Below are 26,594 nucleotides of genomic sequence, written 5' to 3'. Positions count from 1 at the left end.
TTCAGATTTCCTGGGTTCTCAGTGGCAAGTATGTCACCCTTTCCAAATCACCATCTCCTCCCTCTGTACCTCCACCTGCCATGCACACCTTGACTGTTGGTCCCCTCTTCCATGTCGTAACACACACACATGGACATTTTCAATGTTCACTTCCCTTCCCTCCCTCTGTGAGAAAGCTCTGCTTCCTCTGAGTAGTGTCAAAGGTAACTTTCAGACTGTAAAGTCTGTGAGGTTCCTTCAGTCTGCAGGTCAAACTTTGATAATGTTCAAAGTCAAATCTAGGAATGATATCTGGGGGTAAAGCAGTGGTTCCCAACCAACCAGGAGCCATGTTTCCCCCCAGGGGACATTCAGCAATCTCTGGAATCATTTTTGGTTGTCACAACTAGGGGCTGGGAGTGGGGTGGCAGGGATGCTATTGGCATCCAGTACGTAGAGGCCAGGGATGCTGCTAAATATCCTACAATAGACAGGATGCAAGACAAAGAAGTATCTAGCCCTAGATTCAATAGTGCTGAAGCTGAGAAATCCTGGCATAGAGCATGTTCTCCAGGGGCAAACTGCCCACTTCTCAATTCCAGCTCCATCACTCACTAGTTCCGCAACTTGGAGGCAACTTTCGTAAACTCTCTAGGGTCCAGTTTTCTTCTCTTTAACATGTAACTAATAATAGCACATGCCTCCTGGGTTTGTTGGGGGGCAAAGTGAGTTAGTGTATGGCCAGGTACTAAGTGAAGCGCTGGGCACGGTGTAATTGCTTAGGAGAGGCACCCTTATTATTTCCAAAACTGGAAGGTAAGCATCTGACTGTGGGGTTTCCATAGCTGCTTCTCAGCTGCACTAGCTGGCAATCTTAGCTGCAGCAGGCAGTCTCAGGATGATGAATGGCAGACTCAGGCACTTAGCATGTGCACAAATAGCCAGGTGCAATGTAGAAGGAAACTCTTGTTTTAAAGTGAAATTAAGTATAAATAATTTAGGCGATCACTCTCTAAAGGTTTCACTTTAAAAGTGTTCAGAAATTCCCTCTGGAATCTTTTTAAAGGTCTCCATTTATCTACGCAACTAGCATTTACATCACTTTTACAATGTGCTAGACGGTTTACATGGTTTACAGATTTAATTCTCAAAACCACATCATAAGATGAGCACTATCTTCCCTTGTTCTTTCTAAACAAGGCCACTTCTCATGAAGTATGTGGCCCTGAGATCAATCAATGCTGTTAAGTTTTCATTCAATATTGTTTTTCTTATTATGTTTTAGCTATTATATTATCTTCCATTATCCTCCCCAACCCTCTCCACAAGCATAGGAATTTTAGCAACATGACAACATGACATACGCTTTTGTGGATTAGCCTGGGAAACTAACACAATGTTTAACATATAATATACAACATGTATTATGTAATAATGTATACATATAAGATATATAATGCATAATAAATTATATATATCTCTCTCACTATATACATATAAGATATATAATGCATAATGAATTTTATATATATATATCTATATCTATATCTCACTATTTGATTTGCCAACCATGAGTTAGCTGGCTCATAAACTCATCTGGGGAGAGACTTTGGCATGTGGTTTAGGGAGATGGGTCTGAATAACCCCTTGCTATATCGGATGGCTAGCAGTGGCCACATAATACTGAACAAAGAACACATAATGTGATGGGGAATGACAACTGGGTTACAGCCTGGGTTCTTCTACCTCTGAGTTGTGTGACCAAGATGTAATTTAGCCTCTCCTCTGTAAAATGGGGCAACCTAAGACCCACATGGTGGGGCAGAGAGAGACTAAGTAGAGTTACACATGGACAAAGGAAGCCTTCCTTTATGGTTGTGCTCCACTCCAGGACAAGTTATGCTCATTTTCATGACTTGGATTCCATGGCTACAAGGCTCACAGGACTCCATTGGGGTCTGCTGGCTGATGACAACACCTCATTCCAATGTGGTAGTATCACTTTCCTATCTTCTTTTTAGTGCCTTTGTGTGTTGCCCCTCTTGACCTCTGGGCCTGGTGTTCAGGCCACACCACACAGCTCTTAATACCAGCCTGTTGAATCGCCCATGCTAATCTATATCTATACCGAATTGATGGCAATTATAGATTATGCAATATAAAGTTGCCCTGTGCTAACCTCCAGAGTCCTTGCATTCTTCTTATGACCAGAACTTCACATTGAGAGATGATTAAGAATATACCTAACTTGAATAAAACTACTCAAGGAGAGCAGGAACTTGAATATTTACCTTCTGTTGAGTTGCACATAGCAAGTACTCAATAAATATTTATTGAACTAACTGCTAAACAGGTAAGTATTAGTTAAGTGCTACATAGCATAGCATGCAATGGTTTTCCCTCCCAGTGTCTTCTCTCATTTCTTTTCAAATAATCTGAATAATTTGTAGGCAGGAGCACAAGAGCTTAGTTTTTAATCTCATCAACAAAGAACCCTCCAAAGAGGAGACATTCCTTTGGCCTTGGTTGTTGGCATTTCAGGTATAATTATGTTTTTCACCCTAAAATTTCCCAACAAGATTAAGAGTTACACACAAATTCTCCTTAACCTTTGGCTCAGACGTTTGCACAAGGAGCTCTGCCTACTTTTCACGTGATTTCTGAAAGATGCCAGCTGCTGGCAGCCATGAAACATGAAACACAAAGAACCCATAATCTGCTAGAACATACCCTGCTTTCACAATTCCTTGAAGCCTCTCTAAGAACACACCAAAGCCTGCAAGCGTGTACATGTTTTCTGCAGGCAAGGAAGATGCAACATTGCTTTCTCAACAAGCTGTTTCCAATATTTTAAGTAACTATTCTGGCTCGGCCAAGATCAGAGAGTACAAAGATCTAGGGAAAAGACAACTTTCACACTTTCTTTGTAATTTCACTTGGTTATGGTCTCTGTTGAAGTTTCCCCTGACTTCAAAACATGATGGTATTTCTTGTAATGGCTGAAAAGTTTTAAGCTTCTTCATGTACCTAATTCCAATGGGCTATTAACTGGGCTAGTTTATTGGCACTGTGGATTGAGGGCTTTTGAATTTGTAGGCATGTATTTTTTATTGCCTGGACAGTTTGCTTGACTTTTCGAGAGCAATATGATCCAACCCATCCCAGCCAGGTGGTTTTTGGTGCAAAGCATGAAGTCTCCAGGGAGAATGGTTCCATTTGTTCCTTTGGCCGTGTGTGCCAATGCAAAGCCCAGCACTCAATGCTCAGCCTGATTCAGGAGACATGGAACGAGTAAACTTTTAAAGCTTTGTAACACATAGTAGATACTTGATAAATAATTACAGAGATATTGACATGGCAAGCCTGTGAGAGGCGATCAATGTAGAGTAGGTAGTGGTAGGGAAGAAAATAAAAACAACAAGGCTAGTATTTATGGAGTTCCTTACTATGTAGTAGCACTGGGCTCACATTTTACACCATTATTTCATTTGATCTTCACAAGAACTCCGTGAGGGAGGAAAATGTAAGAAATCGCTTTCCCCATTTTCCAGATGAGGACATTGGAAATTCAGAGAGATTAAATATTGTGCCCAAGGTCACACAGTTTTCAGGGGCAGATCTGGAATGCAGAGCTCACACTCTTACCCCATGAGATCCTATATGCAGACTGGATGTTCTACTCATGAAAAAAGGGAAGAACAAAAGGAGGAAGAGGTGGTGAAATAAGATGTGAGAAGGAAGCAGAGAAGTGGTCAATGGAGAAAACCCCTAAGGTGGAGAGGAGGAAAATGGACAGAGCCTTTGTTGGCTGTCTTCATGATTCTTAATGAAATGGGCCCATCTTCCCCTTCCCATGAGGGGAGTTTGTTGGGGAGCTTGAAGACTACAGCAGAGATTGAAAAGGGTCACCATGGGGAATGTAATGTGAGTCAGTGCAGACAAGCAACCGCCCTGCAGCTCTGGAGTCAGACATACCTGGGTTCGAATCCCAGCTCTGAGATTTCGGAGCTGTGTGACTTTGGGTAAAGAGCTTTCCCTCTCTGTGTCTGAGTTTCCTCATCTTGAAGACAGGATCATAGTGGTACATACCACATACTGAGATGTCAGGATGAACAAGATGACCAATGTGAAAGCACATAGAATGGGGTGGCAAATAATGGCCCAACAGGTCAAATTCAGCCAGCCACTGGTTTTTGTGTGGTCTGCAAGCCAAAAATGGGTTTTACCTTTTTCAACAGTTGGGGGGAATTTTTTTAAAACGAATATTTCGTGACACATGGAAATGATATGAAATTCAAATTTCACTGTCCATAAGTATAGTTTACAGTGGAACACAGCCATGCCCACTCGTATGGTCTCTGGCTGCTTTTGCATGGCAATGGCAGGGTTATGGAGTTGCAGCCAAGACCACACGTGGCACACTTATGGCTTTGCACTGCTGTTCACACACTACAAATGGCAGCAAGGTTGCTCTAACTTGACCACACTTTGAGTGTCATGCATATCACATATGTGTATGGACAGATATTTTTAAAGATGAAATACATAAAATACCATTACAGATCATCACTAACAGATGAACATTTGCAATATATTTTGATAACAGAGAATACTAATTTTGATCCCCAATAAAGTGACATGTTATCCCCTAAAAGAAACCCACTCTCTTCTCATTAGTAGAGGTATATTACAAAAAATTATACTCATTATATTTTGAATTTCTTCCATAAAAAAAATCTATGAACATTTGTTTTCTTCCTTGTTATATAAACATCTATATCTGGATTTTGCCCACAGATTTTGGACCACAAAACCTAAAATATTTACTATCTGGACATTGCAAAGTTTTGTAGTAAGCCCTAACTTGGGACAGTGGTGGGCACGTGGTCATCAGCACAGGAGAGGAAATGCTAGCCTCTCCTTTGCCGACATCCTTTGAGAAAGGCCCCAAGTTCCTTTTTATTTGTCTCAGTCTTGTTGAACAGTGAATATATATGCCCATTAAGCTCCACATAAGTAAGCACTTGGCAAAACATAGTTGCCAAACATAGTAAGAAAAAGAAAAGCCTAATGGTGGTGCTAGGCTATCTGCCTTCTCCTTTTCAGGCCGATTCATCATTTTTGGCATGAGGTTGTCCAGGCTTCGTGTTAACCACCTCAGTCAGTGGTGGTAGCTCCACCTGCTTGGAAAATGGCTCATCCTATAGTCCAAGAGAAGTCAGCCTGCAGCAAAACTTTCCCCAGATATATTCTGTGCACCCTAATTCTACATGAGGGTCTGAGAAGAAAAGGGGCTGTGAGCAATAAGCACAGCAAACGCTCTTTCTCTGGAGTATGACAGCTGGCTGGAGGACCCTGGCCTACTGAAGGCTCTGAGAAGGCCTGCAGTGGAGAAACCTATTAATGCTGTTTAATCCAGCTTTGCTCAAACTTATTTGAACACCATATGGCTTTATGACTATTTTTAAAAATAGTGGCCAGGTCGGGTAGCTCATTCCTGTAATCCCAGCACTTTGGGAGCTGAGGTGGATCACCTGAGTCCAGAAGTTTGAGACCAGCCTGGGCAACATAGCAATACACCATCTCTAGGCCCCCCACCCCTACACAAATAGCCAAGCATGGTGGTGTGCGCCTCCTAGCTACATGGGAGGCTGAGGTGGAGGATCTCGCTTGAACCCACAAGTCTGAGACTGCCGAGAGCCATGATCACACCATTGCACTCCAGCCTCGGTGACAGAGGAGGACCCTATCTCAAAAAAAAATTGTCTTTTAATATTCAACACCATCAGTGCACTGAGGAACACCTTAGGGAATTACTACTATAGTGGAAGGAGTAGCTGGCCAAGAGTCACATGTTTGAAGTTCACGTACTAGTTCCCCTGTGTCTCATCTGTATAGCCCTGGACAAACCTCCTTTTCTTACTCTATAAAATAGGCATGGTGTCGCCTGTCTGCTCTCCTCATAGAGCTGATGGGAGATCAGATGAAAATCAGGGACACTGGGCATTTTCTCTAAACTGGCAAGGGTGCTATGTGAGTGAGACAGAAGTAGAAGAAACGGCAGTGTCAGCTCTTGGAACTTTGAGGTGTTTTCCCTAAGATAAGTGAACTAGGCAGAAAGCCACTGTGCTGAAGGCCCCCTCAGTGTTTGTCAGGATAGCAGTGACCTACAGAGGGGCAAATGCCAGAGTCCATCCTTCCCTGTCCCCAGTCCGTGCCATGGAAATGCAACCCAGCTACATAAAGCTCCTGCAGGCTTCGGCGTGTAGGAGTCTCTCGCATAGAGTCAGGCCCTCACATGAAAAAATGGCTCAACAGTCCAGGCTCCATCAACATATTGGTGCATTCATAATTTTTAAAAATAATAACATGGAGAAAATTCATCTGGTGCATCTCAGCTGGCACCCTCACACATCGTCACCTCCTTATCTGACATATTAGATTTCCCTGTGTCCCAAGCCTGTTATATAATGAGGGACAAAGATTCCTCTCTGGCTCTAGAAGACTTCCTCATTCTCCCTTTCTCATTCCACATTCCATGAAGGGGAAGGACAATTCTTTTCAGTGGCCAATTGTACTGAGCCCGAATCATGTTTCGGATCAGCTCGGGGAAACACTGTTAGCCCTGCAAGCTCTTCCTCTCTGAGAAGAAAACAGACTTGCCATGAGTTTCCCAATGTGTCACCTGCCTTCAGACAAAGGGGAGCAGAGGCCGGGCATGGTGGCTCACGCCTGTAATCCCAGCACTTTGGGAGGCCGAGGCGGGCAGATCACGAGGTCAAGAAATCAAGACCATCCTGGCCAACATGGTGAAACCCTGTCTCTACTAAAACTACAAAAACTAGCTGGGCGTGGTGGCGCATGCCTGTATTCCCAGCTACTCGGGAGGCTGAGGCAGGAGAATCTCTTGAACCTGGGAGACAAAGGTTGCAGTGAGCCGAGATCGCGCGACTGCACTCCAGCCTGGTGACAAAGCAAGACTCCGTCTCAAAAAAAAAAAAAAAAAAAAAAAAGAGGAGCAGAGAGGTTTCTTCGATAACATGATTTTTATCATGCTCCCAAGCTAGTGCCCCAGCACCAGGGGAGACAAGTATAAAAAAATAAGTAAAACCACAAACCCAACACAAAACAGCAGCCAGAGTCCCACACACTGAATCTGTTTACAATCCAGTGCCATGGGCCAATGGGGCAATGGGGAGACTCCCTTTTTAATTACCGAGGTTTTTTTTTTCTTTTCAAATAACACAGTGACTTCAGAGATCAAGGTGCACAGAAAGAAGAACAGAGGCTGAGGGATCAGCAGGGTTGCTAATTCCATCACACGCTGACTCAGGGCAATCAGAGGCACTCCTCTGACACCTGAGCAGGGAACAATGAAGCCTCATGCCACTGCCAAGAACAAACCCACTGGGCAACAGTGTACTCTTCCCAGCCTCTGCATCCCAAGGGCTCTAGTGTGCGTGGCCACTCCAGCCTGCCCTGACCTCCCGACTGCCCGACGCAGAGCATATCTTAAAATTATAAACAGATGTGAAAAACAGTCATGTAATGCCAAGTAAATGATAACACCACCAAAAACAGTCTTAGTTACCTTTAAAGGCTTAATCCATCAGGTGGGAGTGGTGGAACCAGTATTTGAACTTGGTCTGTGAGGCTCTAGAGCCTGGGTACTGCCCAACCACTCTGCACCAAAGATTATGCAAAGTCAGATTCCCATCTCCATCAAGTACATATTTACAAGACCATCTGCATAGGAAAAATATGGCAAGATATATACTGAAAGGTTAAAAATGATGCTTTCTCTGAATGAGGATTTTGAGAAAATTTTTTTCCTGATATACTTATTAAATTTCCTAAGTTTTGTAAAATGAACATAAAAGTAATACATGGGGAAAATGAATTGGTGGCTGTAGGAAGCTCAGGTTTCCCAGTGAAAGCAATCTGCGATTATTATTTCAGGGCCTCGTCCTATGTTTGCCCTCTGATGGACAAAGATACAATGTACAGCGAGGAGTCTTTCGCCACATATGGGAGTCTGCCTTTTTATTCTGGATCTAATAGGTTTAACTGAGAAATCTTCTCTCAAAGAGATTATAACAATCTTTCTTCTTCAAAATCCAAGGGGCTCTGTTTCTACCTCTCTGCATATACACAGTGACTGAGGAACTAACGAAATGTTTGGGGACTGGCAGATTTTAAAGCTACCCTTGCCCTTCAACCACCCACATAAACCTAAAAGAAGGGACCTGATTTATTCAGGTGCACAGCAGAAGGGCACACAGTGGGGTTGTAAACACTGACTCTTAGGCTGAAAGAAATGGCAAGGAGTCTCCTTATAAAGGCTCAGCATCTCAGTGATTTTGTCACCATGGGAACAACCCTGTGAGCTGCAAGGCATGCATGGACCCATGTTTACAAGTGCAGGATCTGCTTCAGAGGGATGGGGGCCCGACATCCCAATCTTACTCCGCTCAAGATGGAGCACACGAGCAGCTTAGATCCTGACCTGGCACAGTGGAAGTTCTCAGTTGCTGTGTGCTGTTGTTCTCAGCATTTACATTATATTTCCCAGAAAACAAAGCTAGAGGGCATGTATATTCCCAGAATACATTCCCATCTCAAAGTCTCTGACAAACATGTTCATGGGGAAGGCGCAATGAGGGTTGCAGTACCAGTTTCATAAGAACACCAGGTAGCCACCAGATGGTGGACTAGCAATTTTCCTGCAGGGATCATGTGACTCTGGAGAAGGAATATATGGGGGAGGCCTGAGGATAGAGTTAGGTACGTCTTGGTAAGGCTAATGACCTCCAACCAATGGATGCTCCAATAGCAGAAAGGAATGTAGTCATTCTGATTGATACACCTAGTGGTGGCCATAATATGTGCTCTGATTTTAGATGTTGTCTTGGTTTTCCCCTTTGGTTGGGGCTGTGGAGATGGCTGGAAAGAGGTGGGGCTGGAGTTGCTTTCCCTGAACCAACAAGACAATTCTGACTCAGAGCATTACATTGCCCACCAATTGGATGGCTCCCCAAAGAGGCCTCTGAGAAGTATCTATTCTCAGTCTACAAGTCTCAAAATGAAACCTGTGAGCCTTCTCAACCCCACATTTGCATATTCTAGAGGAATACCTTCTGGCCTCTCTGAAAGTGCCATTATGGCCATTTTCAAATGTTATTAATAATTCGTTTAGAAGCTTTGGTTCTGCCTCCAACATTAAATGATTCCCTGCATTGTTTAAAAACCCTTTCCATCTTTCTTTTTCTTTTTCTTTTTCTTTTTTTTTTTTTTTTTTTGAGAGAGAGTTTCACTCTTGTCGTCCAGACTGGAGTGATTTCCAGCTCACTGCAACCTCTGCCTCTCAAGTTCAAGCAATTCTCCTGCCTCAGCTTCCCAGGTAGCTGGGATTACAGGCATGTGCCACTACGCCTAACTAATTTTTTGCATTTTTAGTAGAGACAGGGTTTCGCCATGTTGGCCAGGCTGGTCTTGAACACCTGACCTCAAGTGATCTGTCCGCCTTGGCCTCCCAAAGTGCTGGGATTACAGGTGTGAGCCAGCGTGCACAGCCTTTCTTTCCATCTTTCTGATAACTTGGGTGATCCTCTGAGATAAAGCATGTATAATATTGTGATGTCTCAGGTGTAAGACAATTGTCACATAAGATTACGCATGTCTCTCTAGCACCTGCTAACACTGACAGTGCTAACTGCCAAAGGCACCTCTCTCCCTACTCTCACCCATGGCAGACTTCCGGGCTGGCTGGTTTCGCTGATGTTTACTGAGCTTATTATTATTATTATTATTATTATTATTATTATTATTATTTTAGCATTCAGCTTTTCATATCCCTCCCACCCATTGGTATCTGTGTCTCAGATTAATTTTCACCAGACGTGAGTGTCTGGACTTCTCCAAGATTTGTTATTTTCCCTCCATGTTCCTAACCTTCTTCAGGCCGTTTGTGTGATTTCTCTGACCTCGCTAGTGTTTCCAACACCTTCCAAATTAGTGTCATCTGTGACTTTCCTTCACATGCTCTTTTCTCCCCTTTACAGATCATTAATAAAGAGGTTAAACAAGACCAGACCAACAGCATACTCTAAAGCAAATGACAAAGGGGTGGGAGAGCCAGCGTGCTCCCTGTGCGCCAGCCCTGGCACAGGAAGGATGTAATGTAATGTAACAACACACTGCTAGACGCCTCCCGCCTCTGGCCCATGGTAATTTATCACCACTGTTTGTTTATGATTTCTCAGCCAGATTTCAGGTCCTGAGAGTGTGGTCATATCTAAGCCAACATGCATTGCTTTGCCAGGTAACCCTTATGAGCTCCAGAAAAACCCACAAGAACTTATTTACTGCCCTCCAACCTGCTTAAAAGCTTCTACCTCGGCCTCCAAGTCCATCACCCTTGAGAGCAGAAAGAGGTGGACTGAGACATTATTATCCTTTCCTCTCTTCCAATTCATTAGCTTGCAATTAATTATTTGTTAAATATTCATTGGCTTTTGTGTTACTCATTAGATTTTTCTTTTAGCTGAAAGAAACCCTCTGCTACAAACATGGACTAATTCATACTCTCCAACAATCAAACTTTCCTTAGCTATACCCAAGTGTTATAAAAATCAAAGGTAATTGAAAAGGGTATGTTTATAGGGTAAACATGCTTTAAGTAAGGCCTGCTATGTAGGTGGCTTGGGTGTAGCTATGGCCGTAGGAATAGATTACCTTTCTTTTGCCTTTTCTTTTACCTCCCAAATTCAACAACCCCAGTATCAACCACTTTCCTCTGTTTATGGATACAGTACACTTTCCTGAGCCCAGACGTAACAATAATAGTGATATACTGATATTCTACCCAGGGTTGAATACTCACCGTGCACCAGGCGTGACTTGGCATCTTACTCAGCACATCACAGCCCTGGGGGTGTTACAACCTTCTTCAAAGAGAAAATGGAGGGGAGAGATGGAAGGTGACTTACCCAAGGTCATCCAAACCCAGGTCTATCTGAATCCAGAGACCACACTGTTAGCCACCCCACCATAGATGAGGGTCTTCTTCACTTTTTCTGAGTCACTGGCCCCTCTATCTGCTGAGGAACATAAATAAATACTCTCTTTGCGGAGATGTGCATACATCCACATTGAAGCCTATTAACCATGTCAGGGGATTTGCAGAGCCTCCAGGGTTTATGGACGCCTGCTTGAGAATCTATGTACTACTCTGGCTCCTCGAGGGTAGGAATCACACTTTGTTCACTACCTTGACTCAGTACTGAGATGTATATCCAGTACAACTCCAGTACTAAGATGAAGAAATATTTTTTGAATAAATTACTAATTGCAAAGACCGTGAATAGGATATTCAAGTTGAAGCTCTAAACAGCAGCTTTGTAAGCCTGAATAGAAGATATAAATATACAGACACCTTCCAGAGGAGTAGAAGAGCAAAATAAAAGGAGGAAGTGGAGACAGAGATAAAGCAAAAACATCTTACTTTGCCCAGGAATCGATTTTGCAATTGGAAGTAGGTAGAGACATTGTCATGGCGGTTCTAAAACATCTCGTAGCTACTTCTGGTTAGTTCTCATATTAACTCCTGAAAAGAGATTACTGAAAGCTTCTTCTGCAGAAAAATAATATACTTAGAATTTCAAGATGAGAAGTCAATTATCAAGAGCAACCAAAATCTCATGCTGTATCCCTTAACTGACAGAATTCTTGATCCCTGGAGATCTCAGGGGGAACTGCAAGAGCCAATGGCAACTTCCTCCTCTCTAGGTCCCTCTAGTCCCTAGGTCCCTTTCAACCTCCTACAACTCTGGGGTTTTTGTTTTTCCACAGATCGCTACCCCTTACATGTCTCCTTATTCTATAACTACTGACTTTGTTTTGCAATCTCCTTTTCTTCAAAAGTTGGAGGAACCACCCACTCTTGAAGTTAGACTTCAGACGTGCTTTAAACTTGTCAGCCTGCACATTACTGCAAAAAGAGGCCAGAGATTCCCCTGCTGATATGCAGGAACATGGAAAAGAGCCAAGGTCAAAAGCCTGCCTTTCCCTTGGCCAGACCGACTGGACATCTGGGGAAACCAGAACTCTGCGTTCCCTCTCAGTGCCCCCACCACCACCAACAATGGCTTGCTCCAGCTTTGACACCCAAGGTGGAAATCTGGAGGCATTCTCAATTTTGTCCTTTGTCTTACCTCCCCATCCAAGTCCTCCTGGCTTCACCTTCCTAGTCTTATCTCCAATTTATCCACTTGTCTGCATCTCCACTACTGCTGCCCTGGGTCAGTGCCATCAATTCTCTCACAGATCATGGAACAGCCTCTACTTCTGCTCTTCCTGCCATGACAATTCATCCCCTATACAGCAGCCAGGGTTGTTCTACAACATAAATCAAATCATGTCATGTCCCTGCTTAAACTCCTCTGATGTCTGCTCAGTTTTCTTAGGCTTAAAATCTAAACTCTCTACCTCGCCATAAAAGGCCCTACATTTTCTGGTCCCTTCCCTCTTCTCCATCCTCATCTCACTGTTTTGTGCTCTACCCAGAGTTATGGTCTTCAAGCTTCTTCAGCTTATAAACTCCTTCCCACCTCCAGCTTTTGCATGCCTCCTGGGACCACCTCCCAAATGCACGCCTTGGCATGGATACCTCCTGACTCTCCCCTTTTAAGACTTGGCTTAAAACTTACTTCCTTGGAGAGATGCTTGCTGAACATCCTTCCTTAAGTAGGTTCCTCAAGTTAATCTCAGTATCTTTCTGGTTTCCATCAAAGCCATGACCAAAATGTGCAAGGTTTCTATTGAGATGTCTAATTATTTATATTCTGTCCCTTGACTAGATGGCAAGATCCACAGGGTAGCAACCATGGCAATCTTATTTGTCACTGGTTTCCTAGCATCTAACTGAAAATTTAACCGCTTGGTGAAAGAATGGACAAATGAGTGAATAATAAATGAATGAATGAATAAATGAAAGTCTTAGTAGCCAATGGCACAAGAAAGAGATATATCAGATCCTCAGTTATACAAAATCTAAATTGCATTAAAAGCACCAGTAGGTACCCCTGTACAGAAGGTGTGAAAGAAAACCTGCACTCTGCATAGAAACCACCACTTTGTATAGAAACCTCTGCTTTGTGTAGAGCTCAGAGCTCTTTCCTTGATTTTCTTTTTGCAGCCATTAAATTTCTCTAGTTCCAGGACAAGCACAGGCCTAGTGTCCAGACCCTGTCTGCTAAAAGAAGGCAAGTCAGACCTGAACTTCCTAGCCACAATAAAACATCTCCTTTCTCCTTCTTTCATTCTTCCAGAGGGGAAGCATGGCAGGGAGTTCCACTGGGCCATCCAGCACTGCTTTTATTTGTAAAACACCACTTCCTCGTGTCTAAATGTTCTGGGATTCATATTTTTACTCACCATAACATTGTCCATGTGCTGGTGGCAGACAGCTACAATTCTTCATTTTGAACAGGCTGCATCTACTAGCATCACAGCCTCATGCCAAAACTTGTTAATGCCACATCTGTATTTTTATGAATCGGGTCCTAAAAATTTGCATATGTTTTCAATCAAAAAAGACTAATTCCTTTCTAGTGGTTTAATAAATAAAAACTTGTGTTCTATCTTTGCTCAATTACAAGAGTTCACAGTAAGAGCTCAAACATTCAAATGTCAAGGCAGAGGTGGCACTAAATCTCACAAGGTGCCTCGATTTGCTCATCCATTGCCTACCTCATTGATGTTCACAAACCCGAATGCCTCTTGGGGGGTCCATGGAAAGCACCTTCATTCAATGTAAATGAAGAAGTATTTGCTGACACAAATGATACCTACATTAAGTGGATTTTCCTGAAGGACAGTTATGGAGAATTGAGGAGTTGCTTTTTCTGTATTTTGCAAAGCAAGATAGGGAATACTGTTAGGCCTCCAAGAGCGTATTTTCACAATTGAAAGTATGTGTGAGTGTGAGGTTTGGGGGGTTGTTGGTGAGAGGACAGTGGTTGAATATGCTTTGCCAGGGATGCCTATGATGGCAACAACTTGCTGGAAAAGTGATCCCGTGGAGTCTCTAGAAGAAACCCAGAACAATGAGGCTGGCCACAGGTAAATCCTAGGCATAAGAAAACAAGAGTGTGGATGATCCAACAGGGAGGGGGAGTATAAAGAGAATTGGGAAGCAGAATATAGGAATATATGCTTGGTGTAGGCAGCATAGACTACATAATTAGTGGCGCTGAGGGCAAATGAACATGTGATGCCCCTTCTTTGAAAAACATTATGAATTTCAAGACAGTGACAGCAGAGTTTTAACTTAAGAGTGAAGACCTTCTAAGTGTAGGGCCTGTGGACTGCACAGGCCATACGCTGATAAATCCAGGCCTGGGTGTGAGGTTTAAGAGGGGAAAGGCTAGCTCTAGGGGCTGTCAAAACTCTTTAGAAAAGTAAACTTTCTCCGGTCCACTGTGTGCTGGGAAAATATCACTCTTCAATGATCATAGTGAGACAAATAAATCATGTCTGGACTTAGCCTCCAAAAGTGGCAAAAAAGGGAGGAGCTGAAGGGCTTGTTATGCTAATTCCAATTTGTTGAAATTTTTAGAGTGACTTTTTCTAAATTATGATTCATTTCAGCACCAAAACTCCAGATTCAAGTCAGAGCCTTCCGATGCTATTATGAGCATATTACCGATGTCTAGTAAAATAACATCTTGTAATGTTTCTTTTATAGGGGCCATAAATCAAAACATTGAAAACAGTTAATTTTTAATGTACCACTATTATCCATCTTTAGTTATAAATTTAATGTCTCCTAAGGCCTTATGGATTGTAATGCAACTCAAAACATGCAACAGCTGCTCAAAAACAGAAGGTTCCCCCAGTATCTCATTATTTAAATCCTTGAAGATATGGTTTTAAAAGCCTGAGGATATCTAAGCAAACTTGTTTAAAGGAGTCATAAAGAAAGATAAGTAGTTTTCCTCTGAAGCATATGAAATTTATTACAGCATACTAAAGTAGGATTACATATTGACTAAATTTCTAAAAACATTTATTTTCTGGTGTGCATGGCATTTGGGGAAATTCATGAAGAAATAAAGAGGATAGGGCTTAATACAATTGTCTGCATTTGCCTTAAGCAAAGCAAGATTTCCTATGGGTCTTGGAGCCAATTCCACCCTGAGGATAACAACACTGTTCATATCTCAGGGTGTCATGAATCTTGTGAAAGAGCAATAAAAAATCTTCACTATTCAGGAGGACACACAAGTGCAGCCTAGCGCCCTGATACTCATGATGGAAGAAGTAGCTTCACAGAAGAGCCCCAAGTAGGAGCTATACTTTTCAAGACAACTGCCAAACTCTTAGAACTTTCCTTTACCTACCTTTTCCATGCATGTTTGAGGCAGGCTTCACGTGTTTGCTTTTTAATGCTATAAAACGCTTTCTTCTCATTTCATATTACTTTAGGTCATTTCCACTTTTATTAGCTTTTCTCTGTGAGTAAATGTGACATTTCTCTTAATATTTTCCCTACATAGGGAGACAGTTGCTCCCATAGACATCCAGAACTTCTCTGATTTCCCCACTTCCTCATACTGACAAGCTTTCCTATGGGATGACTTTGCATCTGGAAGTGTTAATTCCAGTGTAGTTTTCCCCTTTGCCAAGAAAAGGGAGAAGAGATGAGATACTTCTGTATTAACATGAAGCAGGTTTTACTGGCAGCAAATAGATCCAGGAGGCATTACATCTTTACTATGTAGAAAGATGTTGTACCTGAAAACCACCATCCTGTGAACTGCTCCCTCAGTACCAAAAAAAGCAAACTGACCCATTAGTGGGATGTGTAACAGGTTCAACTAAGAAGTAAAACACAACAGTGAAACTCACCTACAGGCAAAACGTACCAGCTCTTGGTTAAACTTCACCTGAAGCACTACCTGCCATGCTATTTGAAGGCAAGACTCGGGGAAAGACATACATGCTAAGTTATCCCAAAGAATTGTCCCACACCTGTTGATTCTCCAGCACTGTGTCATTTCATGTTTATCCCAGAATAAAGAACTATATATTGAAAACTTTCTGATCAGAAAAAAATCACCATTGCACACAATCTACCACATTCCTTGTTCTGAATAAAATGTCATATGCAATGTTATCAAGTTTAATACCATATTCCATGTAACCATATGTATATTCAACTTCAGGGAGTTTGTGACTTGGTGTTAAACAGCCTTTGGTATATAGGAGAGGTGTAATTCCCAGCAGCAAAAGTTGCTAGACTTCAGTATTCCATTTATAACCATGTGGTAATTACATGTGTCACTATTCAATCGTAATGCAGATAGGACGTAAATAAAGGGTGGGTTCTTAATAGCTAAAGATCAGCTTTTAAAATACAAAACCCTCTGATAAATACAATGTGTATAATTTCTAATGCAAAGCCTCATAGAAGTATAATTTTTAAAAAGCAACAGATAAAATGTCACTAATAAGACCTGCTAATATGAATATTTCTATTCTAATTCATTTAAAGAGTTACAGTTACCCATTCACCATTACTATGCCTTGATCCTTGTGTTTTCTTCAGAACTGCCATAGAAGAGATAGCACAATCCATTAAACGGGCTTCTTAGAGATGATAGTTTCAGCTCCATGAAGATACATATTTTATTTTCCTTATTCCTTGCCAAACATTTGACACAACCAGAAGGACGTGAGAGTCACACCACACTGGCATATCTGGTAAAAGCAAGCAGTCGGCTGAAAACCACGACTGGAGAATCGTGACAATTTCTGAGTCCACAATCATGCCTTAAAAAGTGTGTATAAATCCTAGTAAGGGCAGTTTACATCTTAAATAACACAGAAACATTTGAATCGTGCTAAACCCAGCCCCAACAAGGCAGAGCAGTAATGTGGTTGTGGGGTGGGGAGGTGAGGTAGGATGGAGGGGGCTCTTGGGAAGGGTCAGGGCACGCGGACATTCTGCGCTCACAGAACACAGTAGCAAACACAGGGCACAATTCACAAACATCAGCGAGCACAATTGAGCACGCACACAATACAACACTAGAATGCAATTTTTTAAGAAAAAATGATATAAAAGATGGTTTCTCACCCCTCAAAACAAAACTGGAACTTTGGTTTACAGGCCCGGCTATGCCCATATGCCCTCCTCGTCATCCTGCCGCCGGCCCGAGGTGGGGAGGTGCACAGAGAGGAGGGGAGCACCAGAATGAAAGAAGAGAAGGTTAGTTACACCGAGATGCACTGGAAAGGCACACTAATCTTCACTTTGTTTTTTAATCCTCAAGACTGAGGAAAAAAATCCATAGTAACTTAAATTCCACACCACCGACTTGTCAAATACATAACCGAGTTTTGTATCTATGGCAACCCACACACAAAAACATTCCACCCACCCAGCTCTGAGTCTGTGTCAAGATTGGATTAGAAGATTAAAATTAGTCTACATTAGCAGATGATTATTTTTTTGGAAAGCATGCAATCTGAATTGCATATGCCTAAGGAGTAGATTAAACCTTTTAAGTAAGCAGAGAAGTAATTATAGTAATCAAATACCCTTAATTTCTCTTAAGCTTAAAGTATCAATAAAGGCTGAAGAAGAATTAAAAAAAACACACACACACACAACTCCATCTACTTGGGTGGAACAAACTTTTTCAGCATGCGATAATTCATATTGGTTGTTCCACAAAGGCTCAAACATGCTGCGATCTTCTTAGTTGACAGATTCTATTTTGCTCTCAGCGTGAAAGAGGATGCACTGGCGATGGTATGATTATACAGTTGCATGGAATGATTATACATTTGCAATCAAATAAGTTTCAAAGAAAAGAGAGGTAAACTTTTAATTCAGTAGAATGCTTGTAGAAAGAAAGTTTTGTTTAACTTAAAATTGTGTTCAATTATGGATAAACTGAAACTTCTTTGGTTGGAATTCTTGTTGAAAAGTGTTTCAAAAATAGCTCTGGTGACTTTCCTCACTTACTGAAGTGGCTAATATACAGGGAAATGGAATCTTTGAAGACAGAAGTATATCCCCAAAGCAAAGTCCCTGTTTTGAACAATTCTCACAGTTTACTGCAAGGATTGAAACATACCCTGGTGTCACACATAGTTTGAGAGCTGTGCCTTTTAATAGGTCTCCGGTGAAGTCAGATTTTGCCATGATTTGCTTCTTGTTTTGAAAATCAGGAATAGAAGAAAAAAAATAACCTGGAACATTTTCTCATTATTTGACTCCTTATTGGTTAAGTTGTTATACTATTAGGTTGAATCCTATGAAAATGCCAATATTTGGCCATTTTTACCTAGAAAAATAGCAGTTTCATACAGTTCCACCTAATCTGGCCAATAGGCCTAGTCATTTTTATCTACTCAAAGATGTATTTTTCAACTGACTTTCAATACAGTTTATTTCCTTTGTATTTCTATGTATTTTATTTTATGCATTGAATAAAGTATTCTGAGAAGAGATCCAGAGAGTTCATCATACTGCCAAAGGGATCCATGGCCCACAAAGGTTACAAGTCCCTGACTGACTTGAGTCAATGGAATGATTTGCACAGAGTCTGAACTGGACAACTCAGTATGAATTTTCACTTGACAGCTTAGGTAGGAATATCCTGGCAAACAATAAAACACATTGATCATTTTAGCTGGGCCTTCTTATGTAAAAATTATCTGTGTTTGTTTATTATTAAACAGTCTAATAATTGCTCTTGGCAAGAAACTTCCCTTTTCCCTATGTGACTTAGGAAAAATGTATTTTTACATTCATTTAACTTCCTCTCTGTCCCTGGAGAAAAGAAAATTTGATGTTCCTTTACATCTCCAAGAAGGAGGAAAGTTTACACCATGAGACCCTAGGGCATTCATAAATGGGTTCCAAGGGGCCTAGCAATCCCTTGAAATTCAATGAAGAATGTTGTTGAGTATGTGTGCAAATATATGTCTCTGGATGGAGGCCCTAGCTTTCATCATATGATTCTTGACCCCCAGAATCGCTGCTGTAGAAAATCTCCAAGCATAGAAGGATGCTATGATTTGCCAAAGTCACAAAGCAAAATAGGAGGCTTTCTCTAAAATACAGCCTACGGCCACTGCCGACTTCTTCCTAAATAGCTATAAAATAACTTGCAGAGCAGTTTATTTCATTTCACATTTAAAACCCAACATCATATATACATTCATTTTGTTCCAAATCCATTCCTATCAGGTTTTAATTTTTAAAAGAGAAGAAAGTAAGCAAAAAGAAAAGCCACTGCCGCCAAAACCTACCACTATTTTCTTAACAGTGAAAGGTGGTATAATGCAAATCACTTTTAGCAAATTAAATATATTAAAAAGTGGTAATTAATTATGATTGAAACAGACAGGAGTTGTAGTTTGAAAGTACACGCTGCCAATATCACTACTACTGTTCCTCATCCACCATAGGAACAAAAAGGGGCTCCCAGATGTCGAGGGTTATTAAAAACCAGATGTTCAGATTGACATCTTGTATGCTAGTGAATAAGGTAAAGAAATATGACAGTCCAATGTAAACTTTGCTAACATTTAATGTGGCAGAAATGTGGATAAATTCCTTTCATGAACTCAGAATATTATGCATTTTTTAAAGTTTTTAGTTTTTTAAAGTTTAAAGTTTTTAAAAGAAAATAGAGAAGTGGTGGCTTTTTCTGGTCTCTCTAATCTTCAAAGCTTAAACATGAATTGACCCTCATCACCAAATGATCTGGGTCAGAGTGAGTGTCCGTTTGGGGAATAAAAAACAAAAATGCAGGAGCTAATCAGTGTGGGAGCTCCAAGTCTTTCCAAACATATGCAGCTGTTTCACTGCTGCGCTGCCTGCATCTCTATATGCAAATATTAATTTGTTCAGCAACCTTACTGCACAGAAATGTAAATTTGGGGACCCAAAAATAAGAAACAGACAAGTATCACTTGATCCCTAACTTCATGCTAAGTTGTTGAGAAATTCTTGGCGTTTTAAAATGCATCTATCAGGCCTGGGAGAGTCTGTTTCCTTTCCTTGTTTTTCTGTTTCCAAATCCACTTTGCAGTGGCTGTCCTGAATGCTGTTTGGTGTTTGATCCCTTGTGTGTCCTTTGTGAGTGATTGTTCTGCCACCAGTTGCCAAAATATCTGGATGGGAAGAAAGACTCTAGTCCATCAGTCATCTGCATGCTTTTGTTCATCTGGGGATGGGAACATCCAAGGTGGACTGAAGCCCAGAGAGCACAGTGACCACAAAACACAGCAAACTCTGAAGGGGAGGAGGTTTAACTATCAAATAACCTCAGGACACATCTGCAGTTCCAGGGATGATGTGACAGACAAGGGGGTCTTGATGGAAATCCTGTAGTCCCAGATGCTGCGCCCTAATGGGATTCTCTAAATATTGAGATAAAACAAAATTCCTCACCGATGGGCTGCTCACAGCGGCTATGTTGATGACAAGCTCTAAAGAAGGCAAAGGGACTGAGTCATCATTGACAAGACAAGAGACTTGTTGTTGTGGGGTGGCATTTATTAGCTCCAGCAAAGAGGCTCTGAGAAGAAACTCTATAATCTGACATGATAAATGGCCCAGTGTAAACCTTTAATTGGTCTCTATTTTGAAGTATTAGGTATAGCCAGCAGGCAAACCTGAGGCCACCATCGGATTTTGGTTTTTTTAAACACCTGAAATTCTCTTTGAGTTGATAGCTGACTTTTTTTCTTGAAATCAAAGAATTAAGTTCCTAATGGGGATCTTACTGTCACACCTGTCCTAGAAAGGAAAGAGAGTAGAACCGGGGAAGTATCACTTTCAAATAGCCTACTGCCTTTGTGGGAACTCAGCCAAGGTCTCTGCCAGGAAGGTCCACCTGGCTTCCTTGCTGGAAGGGGTGCAAGGAGATGATCCTGGTTATAACTAGGTCTGGTGTGGGCAGTCTTCAGACTCGCCTCCACCCCTAATTCATTCATGGCTTCTCTAAAACTTCTGAAACTTCAAGCCCCAGGACTTTGCAAAGTTTGGCTGCACAAGTCATGAAAGCAAGATCACAGTGTGGAATTTATGATGTGCCCTGAGCCTGGGCTCAACCAAAGCAGATCCTGTTAGCATTTCCAACTGCAGGCTTGGCCAGAGCCGGGAAAAACAGACACATCTGTAAAGGAAAACAATAGGCTTAGGCATGAGCCTGCAAATGTGGGGCACCGAGCCTCATCAGGGTACTAGTAGGTTTTCTGCTAAGGTCAAGTCCAAACCTTCCCTCTGGAGACCATTCATTCTGTCTTTTATCTTTCCTGCTTCCTGGAATGCTTAGCCCATGGATGAATGTCTCTGTTCAGGTGATGGGGTCAGGTACGGCTATAAACTCTTACATGACTTGTATTTACTATAATCTCTGGGGCCCATTTGCAGGTAAGATCCCCCGCCAAAACAGGAAAGTCCTAGCCAGGTTCAGAAATCTGCTTCCTGCTCTTTTAAAAATAAACGTTAGCTTATTTCTGAGCTGGGATAGAAAAGAGCCAGTATGTATTTGCACCTCCTCCAGGTTAGAAAGAGTGCTGACGGCTTCTGTGTTTCCCCTCTGAGGCTCACCAAGGCCCGGTGACACAGGTGTCAGGAGGTTCTTTGTGCAGATATGGAAAGGAAGGCTCAGGGAGGGAGGTCAGGTAGCTCACCAAAGGACACCTGGCCAGGAGCTGGGGAGCCAGGGTCAAATTCCAGTCTGTCTAACCACAAAAGTACACCCTTCTGACTCCACCATATGAGCCGAGAAGCCACAAAAAGAAGAGTTCACTTTGACCCCAGAAGACATTTGTTGGTTCTGCTTAGCTCAGCTCTAGAGTACGTTGAACTTGGTCCTGCCTTCTTTCCAAGCTGTTGAAGACCCTGGTTGGAACTAGAAGCTACAACTTATTTGGGTCCCTCTGGCTCTTGGAAGAAAGGGGTCTTCACATGCAAGTGGAAGCTATTTACGTGGACATATCAGCAGCACCCCAACACGTTTTAAGATCTCTGAGGGGAAAGGCAGCACCTTTACTTCCTTCATACTGTGCCACGATTCTCAGATGTGGGAACTTAGATATTTCTAAATGAGTAATTATGGAAGGCTCAGTTCTCACTGTTTTGAATGACTGGATTCCTCTGAAGGAATATGCTTCCTGGATTCCCAGAGTTCCTTACGATTGCCAAGATTGTGTTGACTTGTGTCTTCTCAGAATGACTCTTCCCCTCTTCTATCGCACGAGCCACGTCTCTGGTTTATTCTTCTACACCCCAGTGGTGAAAGCGGAACTTCATTGGCTGAGGGGGAACACAGTAGGAGATGTCCATATTTTAAAAGACACACTGGGGTGTCTCTCAAGGGAGAGGCAGGGACCTGGAGAATCTGTGCAGCCTGGATTGGTTCTTCTCAGCAAGTTCACCTCACTAGGACACGCTGAGGCAGGGCAGCCACCTGAGACCACTTTGCCAAGCCATTGAGAACGTTATAGAAGTTTGGTTGGCCTTTTCCTCCACTTCTAATATAACATCTTTAAGTGCTTCCTCAATTTTTTTTTTGGCATCATCATTATAGGGCAAATTGAAGAAACTAGTTTTCTATTTCCTTCAAGCAAAAGTAGCTGTGAGAAACTAGTCTTTGGTGCATTGTGCCAGTTCACTCAGCTCAAGGACATCAGATACCCAGCTGAAGATGAGAATGGTCGAAGCCTCTGTCGGCCAACAATATTGTTTGGGAGCTTAAAATCAACATCTGCTAAAAGCGGAACCATTGCCAGATAACCATAAAAAAGGGTGGGAGTGAAGACAGGCTTTATTTTCGCTCCTTCATCGATCAGTCAGTAACACTTGGCTTTGTTAAACACAGTGAAAATTGTGTTTTTAACATGACTCTGGTTCTGCCATTTCCTTCATGGTAGGCAATCAAATTTCCTTTTGACTCTTCATTTCCTCAGCTGCTTAAAAAAGAAAATGAGGGGAGGCTGAGGCAGGAGAATCGCTTGAACCCGGGAGATGGAGGTTGCAGTGAGCCGAGATCGCGCCATTGCACTCACTCCAGCCTGGGCAACAAGAGCGAGACTCTGTCTCAAAAAAAAAAAAAAAAAAAAAAGAAAGAAAAAAAAAGAAAAGAAAAGAAAATGGGACTACCATATCCTGGCCCTGATGCTTCATAGGTTTGCTGTGCAAATTAAACCCAAGAATGTAAGTTAAACCACTTTGTGGATGGTACAGACTTAGACCAATATAACTAGACATATCATCCCTGTTGGTAGCATTAATAGTTGATTACTAGTAAAACAAATTATTTGATATTACACTAAAGCTGAAGGCAAAATGGTGTGTCTAAAAAGGATCTGATGGGGTACAAAATGATTCTTAAATATTTTAGAGTCTCTCGGCTGTTCAAAACTGACATTATTAAGATCATTAATAGATGGATGCCCAAATCCGAATTTTTAAAATGGTATTGGTCTGTAAGGTGGTTTCCTGCAATAACAGACTTTGTGAGTGTGTGCAGGGTATGTTTAAAGGATGTTTCCTACTCCCTTTCCTCTGCTGGTCCCTTATCTTTGGAGTGCTGCAAGTGCCTGGAGTGTTGTAAGTCAAACATGATCCCTATTACATCAGTTATAGAAAAAAAGAGAGGCAATGGTGTTTAGCAATATAAAATGGATTTCCCTGCTTCCCAAAATTTCAAGGTTGGCCACCCCCTCTCAATGGGGGAGCTAAAGTGCTGCCTCTTAGACAAATGCGACTGGATTAAAGCAGTAAGTTGAAAAGAAATCAACCCTCCAATGTTGCCAAGATGCGTTGCATCTGTAAGCTGGAGAGTGCAGGCTATGTCTGAAAAACCCCTGTTGACTCAAAGGATACTGCAACAAATCTCTTAATGTAACCCTAATACTTCAAACAAGGTGTAAAACCTAGACAAATCAGTAAAAGAAAAAAAAAAAAACACTCTACCCTAAATAGAGTAAGACTAAATGAAATCTTCAGTAGGCTCAAACCTCCTTTAAGGAAAAATCCTTTTCTAACAGGAGGATCCTGATGCATTAAGCAGCTCTGCATTTTTCCCATACTCAGTGAAGACCCTACCTGGCAGGGCTTATTAAATCATGCCCTCATGTGCTTACATGCAGGGAATTAACATCACACCCAGATTAAAGGGCTTTGACAATAACCTGCTCATCTGCAAAGCCAGCTTCCCAACTGCTGCGTAACTCCGCCTCCCTTCCTCTCCTGTAGCTCTTAATGGTTGGGTGAGCATGTAACTGCTGGTAGAGGAAGGAGGCAGTTAAATACCTCCCACAACAACAGTTCAGACATTTGTCCCCATTTCCTTCTTTACCTATGGCCTCACAGAGAGCCACCGCAGGGTTACTCTACAGCTTCTGCTCTTAAAAACAAGCAAACAAATAAACCGCCACTTTTATTTCCCAATGGTGGGAAATCACATATGCCGTCTGGCTCACTTTTTAGTAGTTTTGGGGATTTTTAGTAGTCTCTGAGGGATAAAGAAAAAAGAGACATCTGTGATATCTTTCTATTTCTTAACCTGCTAAACACAGTATCCTCCAATCTACTTGTGAGAAAAGAAGTACTGGGAAAGAGGCAAGTGGCTCTCAAGAGCTATTTCAAAATGCATGCCAGGATATCCTTGGCTGCAGTTCTGAAAGGACTGGCCCAGGAGTGGCAACGGTCAAAATTTCTGAACCCTTCTCTCATGCAATACACATCAGCACCAATAAGAGGTTTCTTCATGGGTTGTTGAATTTGAAGGCTTCATCCCCACATGAAACAAAACTCAAGGCTCCTTCCAAGAAGTGGGCCATGACATTAGATTTGCAATGTGAAAAAAAAAAAAAAAAAAATATATATATATATATATATATATATATATATATATATATACTGTCTCTTATCTGGGCAAGCTTTAGACATACTAGCTTGGTTGGAAACTGATATGAAAAGCCTAAAACACATAACTTTTCTTATCAGGTTACTATCATGGGGAATTAAAGATTCCTGGTTTTTTGTATGTTCCATAACTATACTTCAGCAAGCCCCGATATACGGTGTTAATTTCTCTTCAGTGGAGGAAACATGAAGATATATTTATGTGCACACATACATATATATGTATATATAACGTATATTCAAACATACACTCAGAGGAAGTTAGGGAGAGAAGTTTCTAGCTAAACATGATCTTGTGAAATTCTTCCATATGTGAAAAAGTCGTCAGTTCATCTGACATAGAGCAATACATACATATATACTCACAGGATGCTATGTATACATTTATCTCACATTCATTTAACCTCAAAACATAAAATAAATTCTTTTTATTCCTCCCTAAGCAAAAGCTAGGAATAGCAACTCTATACACAGAATTCATCTTCTGGGGGCAACAGAGCAGGTTGGACCCCTTGCCTGTCTGTCAGAGTTCAAAGGGCTGCACTTTGACTAATCTGCTGGTGAAAGTGCAAGGGAAGCAGAGCATCAATCACAAAAGCTGGCCCTGCATTCACAGAGAGGGGCTCAGTGGGAGTAGGGGATCCCACGGCCTCGAGCTGGTGCCCCAGGAGGGGCTGCTGTGACTGCTTCATTCTTCTGTTGGACTGTGAGGCCCCACCAACTTCTTGTGGACTAAACATAAAATGCAGAAGGAGGACAAAAGCAGGTGGGTTTTATGAAAAAAGATCTAGGGCCAGGAAACACATGGGCCTGGAGCTGTCACCTGCCTCCAGCCACAACATCGATGAGGGCCTAATTGCAGGGATGGCTGGAAATTCCCCTCTTTGAGGAATGCTCTTATAGGATGCTGACTAATTCTACCTGAGAGCAGTACCCAAGGCTCAGGTGTATGCAGAATGGACAGAGGTAGGAGGGTGAGAAAGCAAAAGCCCTGCTTTTCTTTTCTGAGCCAACTCTACCTTATGGCTCTTTTGCCTGTAGAAAGAGGGGAGAAGGGACATGTTTAGGGACCAGAAATCTCAAAACCAAGGAAGTGAGTGCTGCAGCCTCTCTGAAGCAGAGTATAGGTTCAGTACTGTAAGCATTTGCCTATATGCAAGAATCCAGAATCCAAACACAGAAAGGAAAAGCAGATTCCTATCAACCATTATAAATTAGGTCACTGGGATCATTTTACTATATCTTAAAATACAATCTATGTATCAGTTCTGTGACCACAGTTTGAAGAGAAGGCCAAATCTAGGCATGGGTTCTTTAGTAACCAAGAAATTTGACAGCTTATGGCAAAACAACATGTGTCCCAAGTAGAATTCTATGGGAATTTTCAGCAGAAAATGGAAGTGAACATTCAATGCTCTGAAATATGTCCAATGGTACAAACACGCACTTTGGCTGAGCGCCGACACATGCTGGGACCACACAGTCATCAGGAGCAGCAGAGAATGCACCAAGGATTACTATTTATATCCACAGACAGATTCTGGAAATTACCAAGTAGAGTGGATAATATTTAGGATTAGGGCAATCAATTTCCTAGGACGAGATCCACAGAATGGACAGACACCTTAAAGTTCAGAATGCAAAAGGGAAAACC

The 26,594-nt window shown here is 41.9% G+C and overlaps 1 protein-coding gene across 18 annotated transcripts in view; it reads right to left on the bottom strand.

Moving 5' to 3' along the window:
- The window catches only part of ERC2 (ELKS/RAB6-interacting/CAST family member 2), a 969,867-nt gene that overhangs the window by 163,722 nt on the left and 779,551 nt on the right, over window positions 1-26,594 (bottom strand). For 2 of the 18 annotated variants that reach the window (XM_063722064.1, XM_063722065.1), the window contains 2 exons: window positions 17,120-17,185; window positions 7,050-16,740 (listed from right to left, as the gene is read on the bottom strand). The exons of 13 other annotated variants lie outside the window; for them this stretch is intronic. In XM_063722064.1, coding sequence (XP_063578134.1) covers window positions 17,159-17,185 — 27 coding nt within the window. In that variant the 3' untranslated portion in view covers window positions 7,050-16,740; window positions 17,120-17,158. 3 more of the 18 variants (XM_054552045.2, XM_054552044.2, XM_054552043.2) reach the window with 2 other exon arrangements.

The sequence above is a fragment of the Pongo abelii genome, chromosome 2, assembly GCF_028885655.2.
Source record: "Pongo abelii isolate AG06213 chromosome 2, NHGRI_mPonAbe1-v2.0_pri, whole genome shotgun sequence".
Classification (NCBI taxonomy): Eukaryota; Metazoa; Chordata; class Mammalia; order Primates; family Hominidae; genus Pongo; species Pongo abelii.
Note: the sequence above shows the minus strand (reverse complement) of the source record. Positions and strands in the feature narration are given on the sequence as shown.